This window comes from Eublepharis macularius, chromosome 6 (assembly GCF_028583425.1).
Source record: "Eublepharis macularius isolate TG4126 chromosome 6, MPM_Emac_v1.0, whole genome shotgun sequence".
NCBI classification, from domain to species: Eukaryota; Metazoa; Chordata; class Lepidosauria; order Squamata; family Eublepharidae; genus Eublepharis; species Eublepharis macularius.
The window spans coordinates 7330602-7345455 of NC_072795.1; the positions used below are offsets into that span (position 1 = coordinate 7330602).

Here is a 14854-nt window from a genome sequence, read left to right on the forward strand (position 1 = left end):
CAGCAGGAGAGAAGAATCCTAAAGCTGGGTGGGAGAGACGGTGCTTGACTCTTCAGCCAGAAGCACAGCAGGCTGTCCCCAGATCACCCCAAGGGCAGGGATGGAATTCCTGGCAGGAGAAGCGCTGCTGCTCCCAAATGCACTGCACTGAAAACTCATCTGTTTCCAGGCACCATTCAAAGCACCGGTTCTTACCTTTAAAGCACTAAAGAGGCCAGTATATTTGAAGGACCATCTCCGCACTTTCTGTCCAGCCGGCTAGCTAAGATCTGCCTCCCAAGCTCTGCTCTTTGTGCCCTGCCTTCAGAGGTGAGGCGGGTGGTGACTAGAGACAGGACATTTTCTGTGGTGGCATGTCGCGCCTTTGGAACTCCCTCCCCCTTGACGCTGTCTTTTCGGCACCAGGCCAAACATCATCTTTTCACCTAGGCTTTTAATTAGAGGCTTTACCTTTCAGGATTTTAAAATTGTCTGCTTCTAGTCTGAGGTCTGTTTAATGGGATAGTGTTATGCTGTGAACGTCTCTAAGCTTGTTTTTAACGGCTTGTTGTTTTTGCATTCGTTTATTATTTTGATTGTATGCTGCCTAGAGGAGGACTCTGAAGAGAAAGCAGAGATATCTCTTAAATGAGTAAAACAAACAATATTTAAGCAGCGCAGTGCTCATGTACAAAACACACATGATCTAGAGAAGGGGTCCCCAACGTGGTGCCCGTGGGCATCATAACATCCACCAACACCTTTCCTGGTACCCACCAAACCTTTCTGGACTGTGGTCATGGCTTTTGCCCAGCAAGAATTCTGACAGGCCACTGGAGATGTGCTTGGCCATGCAGATTTCTAGAAATGTTGCGCTGGCAGCAGCTGCCACCACAGTGCAAGGATCTTCACTCTGTAATTGAAATAAGCTGTGGCAGCCATTTTGTGGCTGGCTCCCCTTCCTGCGGCAGCCATTTTGTGGCTGGCTCCCCTCTCCTGTGGCAGCCATTCTGTGGCTGGCTCCCCTCTCCTGTGGCAGCCATTTAGAGAAGCAGCATCTCCTTCTTTCTGAGAGGCTCCCCTTTCTGAGAGGCTCCCCTTCCTGTGGCAGCCATTTTGTGGCTGGCTCCGTCCTCCTGCAGCAGCCATTCTGTGGCTGGCTCCCCCCTCCTGTGGCAGCCATTCTGTGGCTGGCTCCCCTCTCCTGTGGCAGCCATTTAGAGAAGCAGCATCTCCTTCTTTCTGAGAGGCTCCCCTTTCTGAGAGGCTCCCCTTCCTGTGGCAGCCATTTTGTGGCTGGCTCCGTCCTCCTGCAGCAGCCATTCTGTGGCTGGCTCCCCCCTCCTGTGGCAGCCATTCTGTGGCTGGCTCCCCTCCTCCGTGGCAGCCATTTTGTGGCAGCCATTTTGCAGCTGTGCTCACTATGGTGTGTCAAAATTCCAAAGGTGCCCACAGGCTCAAAAAGTTTGGGGACTCTGCTCTAGAGGATGGACTGAGCACAGAAGGGGCTTTGCACAGCCCCTCTGACTGAATTGTACAGCCTCTCAGAAAGAAGGAGATGCTGCTTCTCTAAAATAATGACTTTGAGCACAAGCAGTCTAGTCCTGAGCACAGGGGCCCACATGTACTCCTCAGGGGGCCACCTGGCTACCTCACCCTGCCAGTAGTCAACTAACCGCTCCCCCCTCCAAATTACATCACTCCTACATGAACCAATCCTCCAGTTCCTTGAATATTATTATTTATTATTTATTGGATTTTTTAATCCACTCTCCTCGTAAACGGGCTCAGAGCAGATTACAACATGAATAAATAATTACAATAAAAACAACATTGAAATTATAAAATATGTTTGGGCGGCAACCAAAGTTGCTCAACGCCCATCCAAAAACATTCCATGAAGTGGGAACCGGCAGAATATATTAATATTCCAGTGGGAAACTGGGGTGAGGGGTTTTTCAATACCCCTCCTCAACAGGAGACCAGTATGGAAGCTCGGAAGCCTGCCTGTACCTCGATCTCAGCCATATGCCTGGCGGAACATCTCCGTCTTGCAGGCCCAGCGGACAGTAAATCCTGCCGGGCCCTTGTTACAACAGACAGAGAGTTCCACCAGGTTGGTGCTAGGACCAAAAAGGCCCTGGTTGAATTCCAGGCTCCTCTGGGATGTTTTCAAGATGTCCCTCAAGGTGTCTTGGGAAAATGTGCTCTTTTCTCTGTGCACTGCAGAATCGCACACTGGAGGCAGGGAATCCAAAAGATAGCTTCCAACCATACCCACAGGGTGTTGGGTGGGTTCCTAGAGGAGCCAAACCAGAACTGCTTCCCTGGGGAGCACTGCAGAACCATGGATCCAATCCCCCCCCCAACATTTAGTGCAAGAACTCCCCATACCTCATTTGAACAGCTTTGGGATTTTGGGGGGTGGAGGGAACTGCTACATATCATGGCACAGAACCTGGTCGATCCATTTTTAAAGTCCTGTACCCCATGTTACGTGGCTGATGAAGCTCTTGGCTTGCAAAGAGATCAACTGGCCAAAATTCAATAAAAGGAAGGGGTATGAGGTATGGAACTTTCGCTATCATGTTAACGCGTACAAACGGCCAGGCCTTAATTGGATTTTAACAAGAGGCACCAAGCAGGTGGGCGATAAATTAGCATGGACTATCAACACTAGTGTCTTTTGGCAATTAATATCCAATTACTCCTCCAAATTGATCGCCTTGCTAATACGTGCGACCGAGTGGATGGGTGCGCATGGGACTGGTGGAGCGGTCCAGGTTGTGATGGACTCCTCCACTTAACACTAAGAAAGCTTCTCAAACCAGGTGATTTGGGGAGTGGATACATCATTCCAGCACATGGGGATTGGGCTGCGGATACTGGAGAGCAGGAACTACAAATGGCAGCCTATGCGTTTCAGTTTTTGTCACGTGAGAGGCAAGAGTACACCAAAGTAGGAAGTAGATCACAAAAGAAAGTATATTATTTCAAAAGAAAACGTCTCATAGAGTCACAACAGGACTACCAGCATTTTGTGATACTGAGTTGAACAAAAACACTGAACTTGAACTCAACGAGAGTGGATTACCATTACAGCCCATAAGAATAAATTAACTGTGGACTAAACTAGTCATATTTAAACAATAAACATATCCTTGGAAATATGCTGCATATGTCTATAATATAGCAGAAGATTTTATTATCTATTGCTATAGATTATCTTGCATAAAAAAATTCATGTTATCTCATTTTGAGCGCCTAAAACTTTGTCTTAAAAGGCTTTTCCCTCATTCCAAGAAAGAATTTTTCTTTTTCTTTTTAGTTTGGCATTCCCTTGTTAACTCTTATTAACCTTTCTCTCTGTTTGTATATTTTTAACACGCTTATATTATGTTTTACTTGTTGTTTTAAATATTTGGTGTATATATTTGTATTTGAATGCTTTTTTGAAACATTTTAATATTTGTTCACCATCATGGGGACCCTGAATTGGATGGAGAGGCAGTTCAGAAGTGTTGTAAATTAAATAAAATATTTCACTGGAGGGTTTTTTTTTAATGCTCCTCAGAATCTCTCTTCTTTTTCCATTAGAAAAACTGAAACAAACAAAAAGAGACCAGGAAACCCCCCCCATTTCCCCCCCCATATTTTCTATCAGGACCTCACATCCTAGACAAAGGGCTGGTTCGGAATATTTTGCCACTGCAAGCAAGGCACACCCATTGCCTCCTAGCCTGGGACGCTGACGGCGCAGGCCCGGGAAGGAATGTCAGTCACCTGCTCGATGGCTGGAAGACAACTGAAGCCCTGCAAGGTATCCGCGCCCTCCTTACTCTTTACCGTGCAAGGTATCAGCCTCCCCAAACGTGGAGACTGCACAGACTCTGGGCATGGAGCAGGGTCATTGGTGGCGTGGGGGGGGGCGGTATTTGGGAATTTCTTGCATTTTGAAGGGGGTTGGACTAGATGTCCATAGAAGTCCCTTCCAACTTTCTGATTCTATGATTCTATGTTGTTATTATTATTATTTGCTTTTGAAATTTGCAGTCCAGTTGCACAGGGGGAAAAGTCAAGATTAAGGGGGATGTAGACCCCCCCCCATACACCTGTGCCTGGATGTGATGCGCATTTTATTAAAGACCCCCCCCCCCCTCTTCTGCACACCCCTTGGTTATTGCATCATTACTGGAAGCCTGTACATTTGCCCCTCTGCAAGCAGGTGGAGCGTTCAGTGCAGCTAAGATTGGATTGACCTGACCTTACAACCAATTCCAAGATGTTTCAAGGCGAGCAGCCCAGGTCAGGTTCACGTTGAAGGGGCCTCAAATCAGAAGTGACATGCCGGAAACAAGGGCCCGCTAAAGAGCCCACAGTCACTTCCCCTCTTCTTTCTCATACCTTCCATTCTGCCCCCTCCAACTCCCTAACCAAATCTCCCACCTCCCTCTTACACCTAGGGGAAGATGCAACCAGTATGCTAAAAATGCAGGATTCCAACCCAAGGTTATGATCCTATCTCTCTCTATATAAAGACAAGTGTCCTGACTGACTCATCAACGTCCAGCCCAAACCCCTGGACCTAGAAACATGAAATTTGGGGGAGAATATTCCTTTCATAATGTAAGCACCCACTAAGAAGGGGTTTTAAGAAATTCCCCCCCTAAGGGGGTCAAAAGTGTTTTCCCAAAGGGATACAGCTTCCCTGTGTGGCTGGCAAGTTGCTGCCTGCTTGTGTTCCCGCCCACTGCCAGCTCGGCCAATCTTCCCTGACTGGGCGAGCCTTTCAAGGTTATTTGCATATGCAGGCTGACTGGGGCTCACAACAATCCACACCTCACACACACACCCTCAAGACCATTGGAACACAGAGGTCATTTGCATATGCGGCCTGATTGGTCCTCACCTCCCACATTCTAAACAGTCTGCAGTTGCTATTGGGAGTCATTGAATGTGTCCTGAGGTCAAATGCACCTCCCAGTCTGCCCCTCAGAGTTCGCTGGGGTTACCAATCTCCCTGTGGGGACTGGCTTTCCTGTGTGGCTGGCAGGCTCCTGCCTGCTTGCACCTCCCTCTCTCTGACTGGTCAGCTGTGGAACTCTGTCTTCTGAGGTAAAAATCAGGTTACACACCCATAAGTATTATAACTGGATTTAAAGTAGTTAAATACCATAGCGAAGCATGGGTATCAAGCTAGTTCCTTCATATGTGCATGGGTTGATTGTTTTAAATAGTTATGCCCTCTGTATGTTTTATTCCCTTCCTCTGGCTACAAAGACTCTTCCAACTTTTCAGTGCATGACTGCTTTCTGCAGTTCCCATCTATTTTCTGGATATTCCATGTTATCCACCAGTTCCAGCAATTTGGGAAGAGCTCTGCTGGGTTAAGGCCCCGGGTTCCTCTAGTCCAGCGTCTTGTTGCCTAACATGGTTAGGTAGATGCCTGTTGGAAGGCCACAAATCTGACCTGAAGGCGACCTCCAGTGGTTAATGTTGGAATAGGACTGGTAAGTCCTGAGTTCAAATCCGTACTGCATCATAAAGCTTTACTCGGTGACCCTGGGCAGGCATTCCCTCTCAGCCTCTCCTACCTTGCAGGGTTGTTGGCTGGGTTCCCAGTTGCCCACCAGTGACAGCTTGCTCCATTGCCTACAGAATACTGGCGACTGGCGGGAGGTGGCAAACTGCCTGGTGATCACCTGCCACTGGCAGGCGATCCAGACAAGCATGCAGTGGGTGCTCTTCTGGTGGGGCTTGACATCACTTCCGGAAGTGACATCATCGTGCTGGCGGCAGGCAGGCTCCCATGTTTCACAGGGGCCAATTTTGGCCCCAAACGGGCTAAGCTGCCCCCACGCAAAGCACGGGAACATGCCCGTCGCAGCGATGATGTCACTTCCGGAAGTGACATCATTGCGCTGACGTTAGGACCACTCGAATGACAATCACCCTCCCAATAAATATTGGGTCTCCCCCCCCAGCCCCACCTATAGAGACATGGCCAGGAGGGAGAACTGGGTGCTGCCCTAAGTTCCTTGAAGGAAAGGCAAGATAAAGATGCAACAGTTACGTTGCTTGTGCTGAGCACCTGATATTCTGAGGTATACTCTCTTTCCACCTGGAGGTTCCATCAGCGGTTGATAAGTGTCATCTCAGTTTGTAATGAATGTGCTTTTTCGGTCTCCCCAACCTGTACCTGCAATGCTAATATAGGATCAGCATTTTTTAGTCCTCTGGGCGCTTCGTGCATGTTGTTTCAGGGGCCACGGAGGCTGTGCAGGCCCGGTGGGAATGGAACAGGGGGGAAGAGAGGCTGCAGATTTTAGGGAGCAGCGCCGGCTAACGGGGAGACTGGAGTAAGGTTGGAAGGCGCTCGCGTTGGTTTCCTTCTTTGGTGAAGCTAAGCCAGGCTAAGCGTGCATTTTCTTTTCTTGGATTTTCTGAACCGCAGCTGCTCCTGTTCCCCTATTCTCAGCACAGATCTGGTCTACAATATGGGAGAACATTGGAAAATCTGGAACAATGCAGCGCTTATGAGTGCGAGGAGGACGTAACTAAAATCTTGCCTCGGCCACGAACCCACAAGGGGGCCTCATTTCTTCTCAGCACCACAGTCGTACGGGCAATAGGGTTGTTGAAACAACACGCACAAAGCACCCGGAGGACTCAAAAATACTGGTCCTATATTAGCCTTGCAGTACAGGTTGGGGAGACTGAAAAAACACATTCATTACAAACTGAGATGACGCTTATCTGGGCCAATATGTTGACTGGAGTGAAAGGGCTGTGGGTCAACTGGTCCCAGTTCCATCCTTGGAGGGGGGATTCTTAAGCTGGGGCTGGGTGCGGTTGCAGCGCATGGTGTGGGTGCGCACACCTTGTTCTCGGAGACCGCACGCTCTGTTAATTTTCTGCTCAGGAAAGTGCTGCCATAAATCGCTGCCGTGTTGGGGCAGGCGGCAGGAATGGATTAGAATTATAGCTGTCATGTTCTAATACCTTAATGCACGGCCATTGCTCATAATGACAGAGGACGGGGCATTTTGTAAGGCCGTGCCTGACACAGAGCTGCCCTCCCTCCCTCCCCACGCATCCTTCTTCTGCGCAGGAGGCTGCACAGAATGTAGGAAGCTGCTTTATCAGATCAGTGATCTACCCAGGCTGGTGTTCTCTACTCTGGCTGGTAGGGGCTGTCCTGGGTCTCAGGCAAAGGTCACGCGTATCACCTCTTGCTTGATTCTTTTCATTTAACTGGAGATGCCAGCGCTTGAGTCTGGGAGTCTCAGGCAAAGCAGAGCCCCTGTTGTTGCCCCCTCTTTTTTGTCCCCCCTCCCCCATCAAATCAACATGGTAGTGGTGGTAAAAGGCAAAGGTAGTCCCCTGTGCAAGCACCGAGTCATTACTGACCCATGGGGGGATGTCGCATCATGATGTTTTCTTGGCAGACTTTTGTTACGGGGCGGTTTGCCATTGCCTTCCCCAGTCATCTACACTTTACCCCCAGGAAACTGGGTACTTATCTACGGGTGGTCCCTGGCCCTAGGGAGGCTCGGTTGGCCTCTACCAGGGCCAGGGCCTTCTTGGTCCTGGCCCCAACCTGGTGGAACTCTCTGTCTGAGGACACTCGGGCCCGCCAGGATCTTGTATCATTTAGGTGGGCCTGTAAGACAGAGATGTTCCGCCAGGCATATGGTGGAGGCTAATTTTAGCCCATCGTTGCCGAGCCTTCCACTGGTCTCCCTCTACAAGGGGTATGGAGAGTCCACTCCCACTGGTTGCCCCGAAAGGGGCACAGTATTTTATCTGTTTTTATAACTGATTTTAAGCTGTATTTTAATCAATGTTGTACCTTGCCCTGAGCCCGCTTGCGGGGAGGGCGGGTTAAAAATACAATAAATAAATAATAAATAAATAATACTCAGAAGGATGGAAGGCTGAGTCAGCCTTGAGCCAGCTACCTGAACCCGGCTTCTGCCAGGATCGAACTCAGGTTGCAGTACTGCAGCTTACCACTCTGCGCCACAGGTGGTGGTGGAAAGTGTCGTTAAGCCATAGCTGAGTTAGGGCGACCCCTGGTGGGGTTTTCATGGCAAGAGACTAACAGAGGTGGTGTGCCATTGCCTGCCTCTGCAACCCTGGTCTTCCTTGGAGGTCTCCCATTCCATTACTAATCAAGGCCGACCCTGCTTAGCTTCTGAGATCTGATGCGATTAGACTCATCTGGGCTATCCAGGTCAGGATAAATCAACATGAGCAGTGATTAAAAACAGGAGCAAAGGGAAGCCAGATGACAATTGGTGGTGTTCTACGCTTCCAACAGCACTCTATACCCTGCAGAGGGGAAGGGGTCTACTGGGATTTGTGGTGCTCGCCTGTTGAAAGTGCTAAAAAAAGATGGACTCGAAGAAAAACCTGTAAAATGAGATAGCTTCATATTCATAGCAATGGGAGGATTGGGAGGCAATCCCTCTCAAAATATGTCATGTGCAGCCTGCAAATGCCCAGCTTTTTAAAACAACGAGTCTCTTGCCCTTTTCAGTGCAGACATATAAGGGGCAATGTGTGAGCTGGTTATGGGGGGATCACCTGTGAAGGAATTGGGTGAGTGGAGAAACTCCAAGTGGTTGCAGTTGGCAGTATGTACTTCCTCTTTCATAGGCCTTACTGCAAGCAGGATTTGGGTAAGACTGGGCAGGGAAACAGTTGTAGCTGGTCACCTGCACAAGTGGGAAACTGTTCAAACCCAGGACAGTTCTGAGCCTAGATGGGGAGAAAAGCATTTTTCCTTCAAGCTGAATTGTCTGCCCTGGATTTCCCATTGTTGTTAAAAGTGAACCATTGAGTTAGAAAAAGCTCTGGTTTTGGATAGGGCATTATAGAATTGCTTCTGTCCTCTTCTAATGTCCTCTGTGACAAGTGAGGATATGGGGCAGAAAACTGGAATAAGATCTATAGTGTTGCCCTCTCAGTTGGCAGTAGAGAATTTACTCCAGTTATTGGAGGGGCCGTGGTGGAGCAGCAAAATGAACAACTCTGCCCATGGCCAGAGGCATCCCCCCACACTATATAGTAACCACAGATCTATGTGTTTCAGAGGGAGAGGTAGTTATGAATTTCCTGCATTGTGCTGGGGGTTGGACTAGATGACCCTGGAGGTCCCTTCCAACCCTAGGATTCGATGATTCTATAATCTTTCGTTGCAAACGGCCTTGCATACTTTATTTGGGAACTGTCCCAAAAGCCCACAGGCTGTTGGACTTCACAGATACTTTAATTTAGTTGCTAAACTTTTTCCTGGTTGAGTGTGATAGAGAGATTACCTATAATAATGCTTAAGTCCAACAGCTTATGGGATTTTTGAACAATTCTTGAATAAAGTATGCAAACTGCCTTGGCGTAACTTGCCTGGGTTGAAGGAACAGATGCTTCTGAGCATGTGCAAAATGTCTCTTAGTAACCAATGAATAACCACTCTCAAGCACCTACCTCCCCACTAGAGATGGGCACGAACCGGGGGAAAAAAGAACCGTGAGGTTCGTGGTTCGTCACATTTCACGAACCACGAACTTTCACGAACCTGACCCGTTTCGTGAACCGATTTGTTTGGTTTGTGAAAATGTCACTTCCAGGTCAGCAAATCGTCACTTCCGGGTCAGCAAAAAGCCACTTCAGGGTCAGCAAAAGGTCTGTAGAAAGCCCAACCCCTGTTGCCTAGGAAACTGATTGTTCGGTACCAGGCTATCTGCAGTGATGAACTGAAAAATGAACCAAACAAACCGTTCCAAAGTTCGTGGCGGTTCATCAGAAATAGGCTCTTTGTTTCGTATTTCGGTTTGTGCCCATCTCTACTCCCCACCACCCACCCCAACACCCCCCAAGATTGCATCTGAAGATTGAAGGGCCATAATCATATTCAGGCAGGTTGAAACTCCAGAAGTTTTCACAGCAGAAAAAGAACTTTTTTGCAGAAAGCCAAGGAGCCGGGAGGGGGCGTAATATCCAGGCTGTCACCACTGCAATCGCTTCTCCCTACAGAAAAGTAAGACCTTTGGAAGGATCTTAATAAATCTGCGCCAAGGCTGCAAATACTCTGCACATGGCCAGAGCGCTCCCTCCCACACTATATAGTAACCACAAGTCTGCCTACCTGGTATGAATGGACAACACCTAGGTCAGAAGAACCTTTCCTTATGCAAGTTTGAGTCCTACACTATCATCTTATGCCGTGCACCAGGTCAGGGAGGAGAAGAATGGAAGTATACTCATTAAGCCAACAAAGAATCCTAAGAAAATCACTTTTCTAAGGATAGCCTGTGGTCTGTCTTGCTGCAGATCTTTGGTTTCTTCTAAGACTTCTTTGCAGGCCCTGCTGGTGAGAGCTACTGCGTTTGTCAACCAGTGACTGCAGGCAATAATTGCCACTAAAAAGCTCATCTACTTTTTTACATTTAGCAGGTACCCAATTTCCATATTGTTTTTGTTCTTAGTCTGATGAATAGCTCCTCTCTGCCAACGATGCGACTCTGACTACACGGTGATAACCTACAATATGATATCTAGCGGTCCGTGGAAGTACGACTATGAATACAGCTATTCGGTGGGACGTTACCAGACCCTGCGTGTGACCTCACTAGGCCCTCGCCAATCAGGGCTTCAGGTGATGGAGACTGAGCAACCCTAGCCATTCCCCTAGAGTATTCTGTCCCTCACCCCCCAATCATGAAACTTTTGACTATGGACCTGGGTAAGCTCTCAAGCAGAGCGAAATCATAGAATTATAGGGTTGGAAGGGATCTCTGGGGTCATCTAGTCCAACCCCCTGCACAATGCCGGAAATTCAGAAATACCTCCACTCCCCACACCCTCAGTGACCCTTACTCCATGCCCAGAAGATGGCAAAACACTGTCAGGATCCCTAGCCAAACTGGCCTGGGGAAAAGTTGCCCTCCTCTGGACATGTTCCAGTTGTTCCAGGACAACTTAATGCCACACTCCCAGCAGTTTACAAAGAGTATTATTATTATCTTGACGACAATCAACCTGTGAGGTACGTGGGGCTGAGAGAGCTCTGAGAGAGCTGTGACAGACCCAAGGTCACCCAGCTGGCTGCAAGCGGAGGAGTGGGGAATAAAATCCGGCTCTTCAGATTAGAGTCCCATGCTCTTAACCACTACACCAAACTGGCTGGGCTAGGATATAACCAGATAGTCCTACGGGGAAAACGTGCTTAGACAAAACACCTCCTACTGCCCCCATGGCTGCATCTATCAGTTCCCCCTGGGTCAGCCAACATGACTCACATCGCCGAGCTCCAGTACCAAAACAGACCTCTACAGTAGGGTTAGCCTGACCCCCCAAGCAAGCAGAGAAGGTGGGGGACGCTGGGTTACAATGAGCCACAGAGAGACCTGGGTTCAATCCCCACCAAGTCTCCGCCTAGTGGATTGGTGAAGGCATAAAGCTACATTAAACGGCATCAGACTTTTGGCCCAATACTGGCTACAACACCAGCTAGCGGTAGTTCTTGAAGGACTCAAGCAGGGGCCTCCCCCACCCTGCCCTGCTCCACTCAAGGGGAAAAACGGAGGAGGCAAAGATCCCCCATATCCAAAAATGTAAACTGCAAGCTCATGTATCAATGCAGTTTCAGTATGCATGCCTTAGAAGGTGGGAGATGGTTGGTCTTAGGTCAAAAAGAGAGGAGACCGAGAGATCCACACAAAGCTGCCTCATTGAATGAGACCCTCGGCCCATCAAGATCAGTATTATCTACTCAGACTGGCCGCGGTTCTGCAGGGACTCCGGTAGAGAAAGGACTTTCACGTTAGCATCTACCTGGGATCGAACCTGGGACCTTATGCGCGCAAAGCAGAGGCTCTTCCACTGAGCCACAGCCCCTCCTCCTTTCACTAGAAGTGCCAGAGAGTGAACCTGGGACCTTCTATGCAAACACCGATCTACAGATCACCCCTTGCTACTGTTTAAGTTTTTTTGTTAGGTTACAGGCTCAGCAAATGCAGCAGAATTTGCACCCAAAGCCACAGCTCAAGGGCTGGCCGTGGGCCACAGATGCTCTCTAATGTACAATCCTACACACACACACACACCTCAGAGGAAAATCACAGCAGGATTCAAGCCCAAACCACAAAAAGCCACAAAACCTTGCCCCAGGGGGTAGCAGGACGGTGTGGGAGAACGTGGAAGGTATTTAATGCCACCCTGGGCTGTTTGCAGGATGGGTAAGATGCACGGACAAGAAACTTGACACAAGAGATTCTCCGGCCTGTCGCTAAACCACACTCAAAAGCACTTTTGAGTCTCACTTGCAAAGACATAGTCAGCTCAGGAAGGAATATGCAAGTGCAAACCAGCATGGCACAGCACTTAGAGTGTTGGAATAAGACCAGGGTGACCTAGGTTCAAAACCCCAATTGCCACTTGGTGGGTGCCCTTGGTCCAAACCTACCTTATAGGGTTGTTGTGAGTATAAAATGAAAGAGGAGAGAATTACGTAGGCTGCCTTGAGCTCCTTGGAGGAAGTAGGTTTTAAGTTACAGGCAATCTTCAGAAATTGGAGGGGGGGGGCAAAGGGAAAGCAAACCCGCTACAATGACCAGCACTTAAACAGCACTGCCAGCCTCCGGGTCCCTGGCCAGCTCAGTAAATGAAAGCATCAACTTGCAAGCAGAGGAAACGAAAGCCACACAAAAGCAAATCGAATGTTTGGCAATTGCGGTTCGAGGAACCGGCTCTTGAATGCTGTTGGAAATCTTCTGTTGGAACTCCACAGGAGCAGCCACAGAAAAGAGAAGCAAACTTGGGCCAGATGTTTTTAGACTGCAGGATTGGGGAGGGGGGTCTGTATGTTTGAATGCCCCCCCCCCTTTTTACAAAGCCTCATTTGCACAGAAAGCCAACAGATCAGGGAGAAAGCCGGGCTAGAATCTTCCTCCATCTCGCACCCATTTTCTACATCCAGGGAGATTGCCCCACCCTCCAAAAGAAGCGTGGAAACTCCCACTTGCACCCTGAAATGGTGCAAGTCCATTTAATTCTCCTGCATATACACAGAAACCAAGTTCAGCGCCTTGCAGCCTCTATCTGCAAGCCAGGGAGATGGCGGGAATCTACTGTAAGCTAAGAGCACAACTCAGTTGAAGTGGTCCCTCATCCCTGCCCCGGGGAAAGGGCTTGGAGGAGCTGCCTCAGTTGCCCAGTCTGTAAAATGGGAATAACTGCAATTCACCTCAACTGGGGCGAAACAGGGAGGCTGAAATTCTGAAAGGAGGGCGTCCTGCGCTTTATCTCTGGTGGAAATATTTGCAAAGGAAGGCGGCAAAGAACTGTGGGACAAGAGCTCCCCCTGGTGGACAGCCCAGTACGTACCTGTCACACGTGCAGCTCAGTAGGAAAGCCAACAGGTTGTACACGACGTAGGTGAAGATGACGGCGATGATGGTGCCCCGGGGGATGGAGTAGCTGGGCCGCTTGAGGTCCCCTGAGGAGCGGGGGGAGGCAGAGATCAGGACACCCCAGGCCAGAGGAAACCTCCAGAGTATCCCCCTTGGAGCACCCCCACCCCAGCCTTCTCTGGCTGGGCCCGCAATACTCACCAGACATGTTGGATCCAGCCATGATGCCCGTGCAGCCATTAAACATGACCGCAAAGACCGTGCTGAAGCTCATCACATTCCCAGTTGTGTAATCCACACTGTAGGCAGCTGCAAAGCAGGGGAGAAGGAAGGAGGTGGTCACACAGCAGGCAGAGCTTGGGTGGCGAAAGCCTCATCTTTGCCAATGAAGGGTACCCTGAGAGGCCCTGCCACATGCAGCCGCTAGGCTCAGCTCCATAAACAGTTCTCATGAAACAGAGAAAGAATTATCAGTTGGCACAACTTATGCTAGTGTTGCAAGCGGCACCTGCTAAAATTCCCCGTTTTTTCTCCATGCCCATTAAAGGCACAGGTGCCCTATTGCCTATGGCAGCTGTTTGCCCCCAAAACCGCTATGCCAGCCTGGCATGTTGTCCCTCCAAAGTCCCGGCCTGAGCATCACCAGGTGCCGAGGCATGGATGAGCCTAAAATCCATGTAAGTTCCTGGCGCTGAGCTCTGATCTGAGGAAAGGAAGGGGACGTCCTCTGCTCGACCTCCCAAGAGCCCCAGAAATAGGTAGGTGAATTAAGGCACTGGCCCACAGCTGCGGATCCCAGCTTCAGCTCAAGGCACTGCTCTAAACACTGGGTCTGTTAACTTCAGCTACAAAGCCGGCTTTGAGTCCAGTGGCACCTTAGAGACCAACAAATTTTCCAGGGTACGAGCCTTCAAGAGTCAGAGCCACTGCCGGATCCAGGTGCGCTGACACCCGGGACAAACCTTGCCCAGGCGCTCCGCGCGTGCAGAGCGCGCATGCGTTCCCGGCGCTGCGTGATGACGTCACTTTTGTGACATCATCACGCAGGGCGGGAGCCATACACGGGAAGCTGGCCGCTCCAGCGCCCGGTGAGCCATGGAACTGGCGGCGGCGCGGGCGTGTGCTGGGGTGGCTGGCTGGCTTGCCGCGCGTGCAGGACCTCCCAGCCTTGCGGTCAGCCACCCCGCGCGGCAAGCCAGCTGCCCCAGCGCACGCTCTCGCTGCCGACACCTCCGCGGCTCACCAGGTGCTGGGGCAGCCGGCTTGCCGCGCGGCCAGCTGAGCGCAGGGCTAGGAGGCCCTCCGTGCAGTTAGCGTGCCCCGCTGCCCTGTGCCGCCCGTGTAGCAAGCCGGCCGCCCCAGTGCATGGTGAGCTGCGGAGCTGGCGGTGGTGAGGGCGTGCGCTGGGGCAGCTGGCTTGCCGCGCTGGTGGCTGAGCGCAGGGCTGGGAGGTCCTGAGC

At 50.2% G+C, this 14854-nt stretch overlaps 1 protein-coding gene across 1 annotated transcript in view; it reads right to left on the reverse strand.

The window, feature by feature from the left end:
• The window catches only part of LOC129332910 (solute carrier family 12 member 9-like), a 110843-nt gene that overhangs the window by 59602 nt on the left and 36387 nt on the right, over positions 1-14854 (reverse strand). The window contains exons 5-6 of the mRNA XM_054984214.1: positions 13596-13703; positions 13369-13480 (exon numbers count right to left, since the gene is read on the reverse strand). Of these exons, the coding sequence (XP_054840189.1) occupies positions 13369-13480; positions 13596-13703 (220 nt within the window). The remainder of the gene's footprint in view (positions 1-13368; positions 13481-13595; positions 13704-14854) is intronic.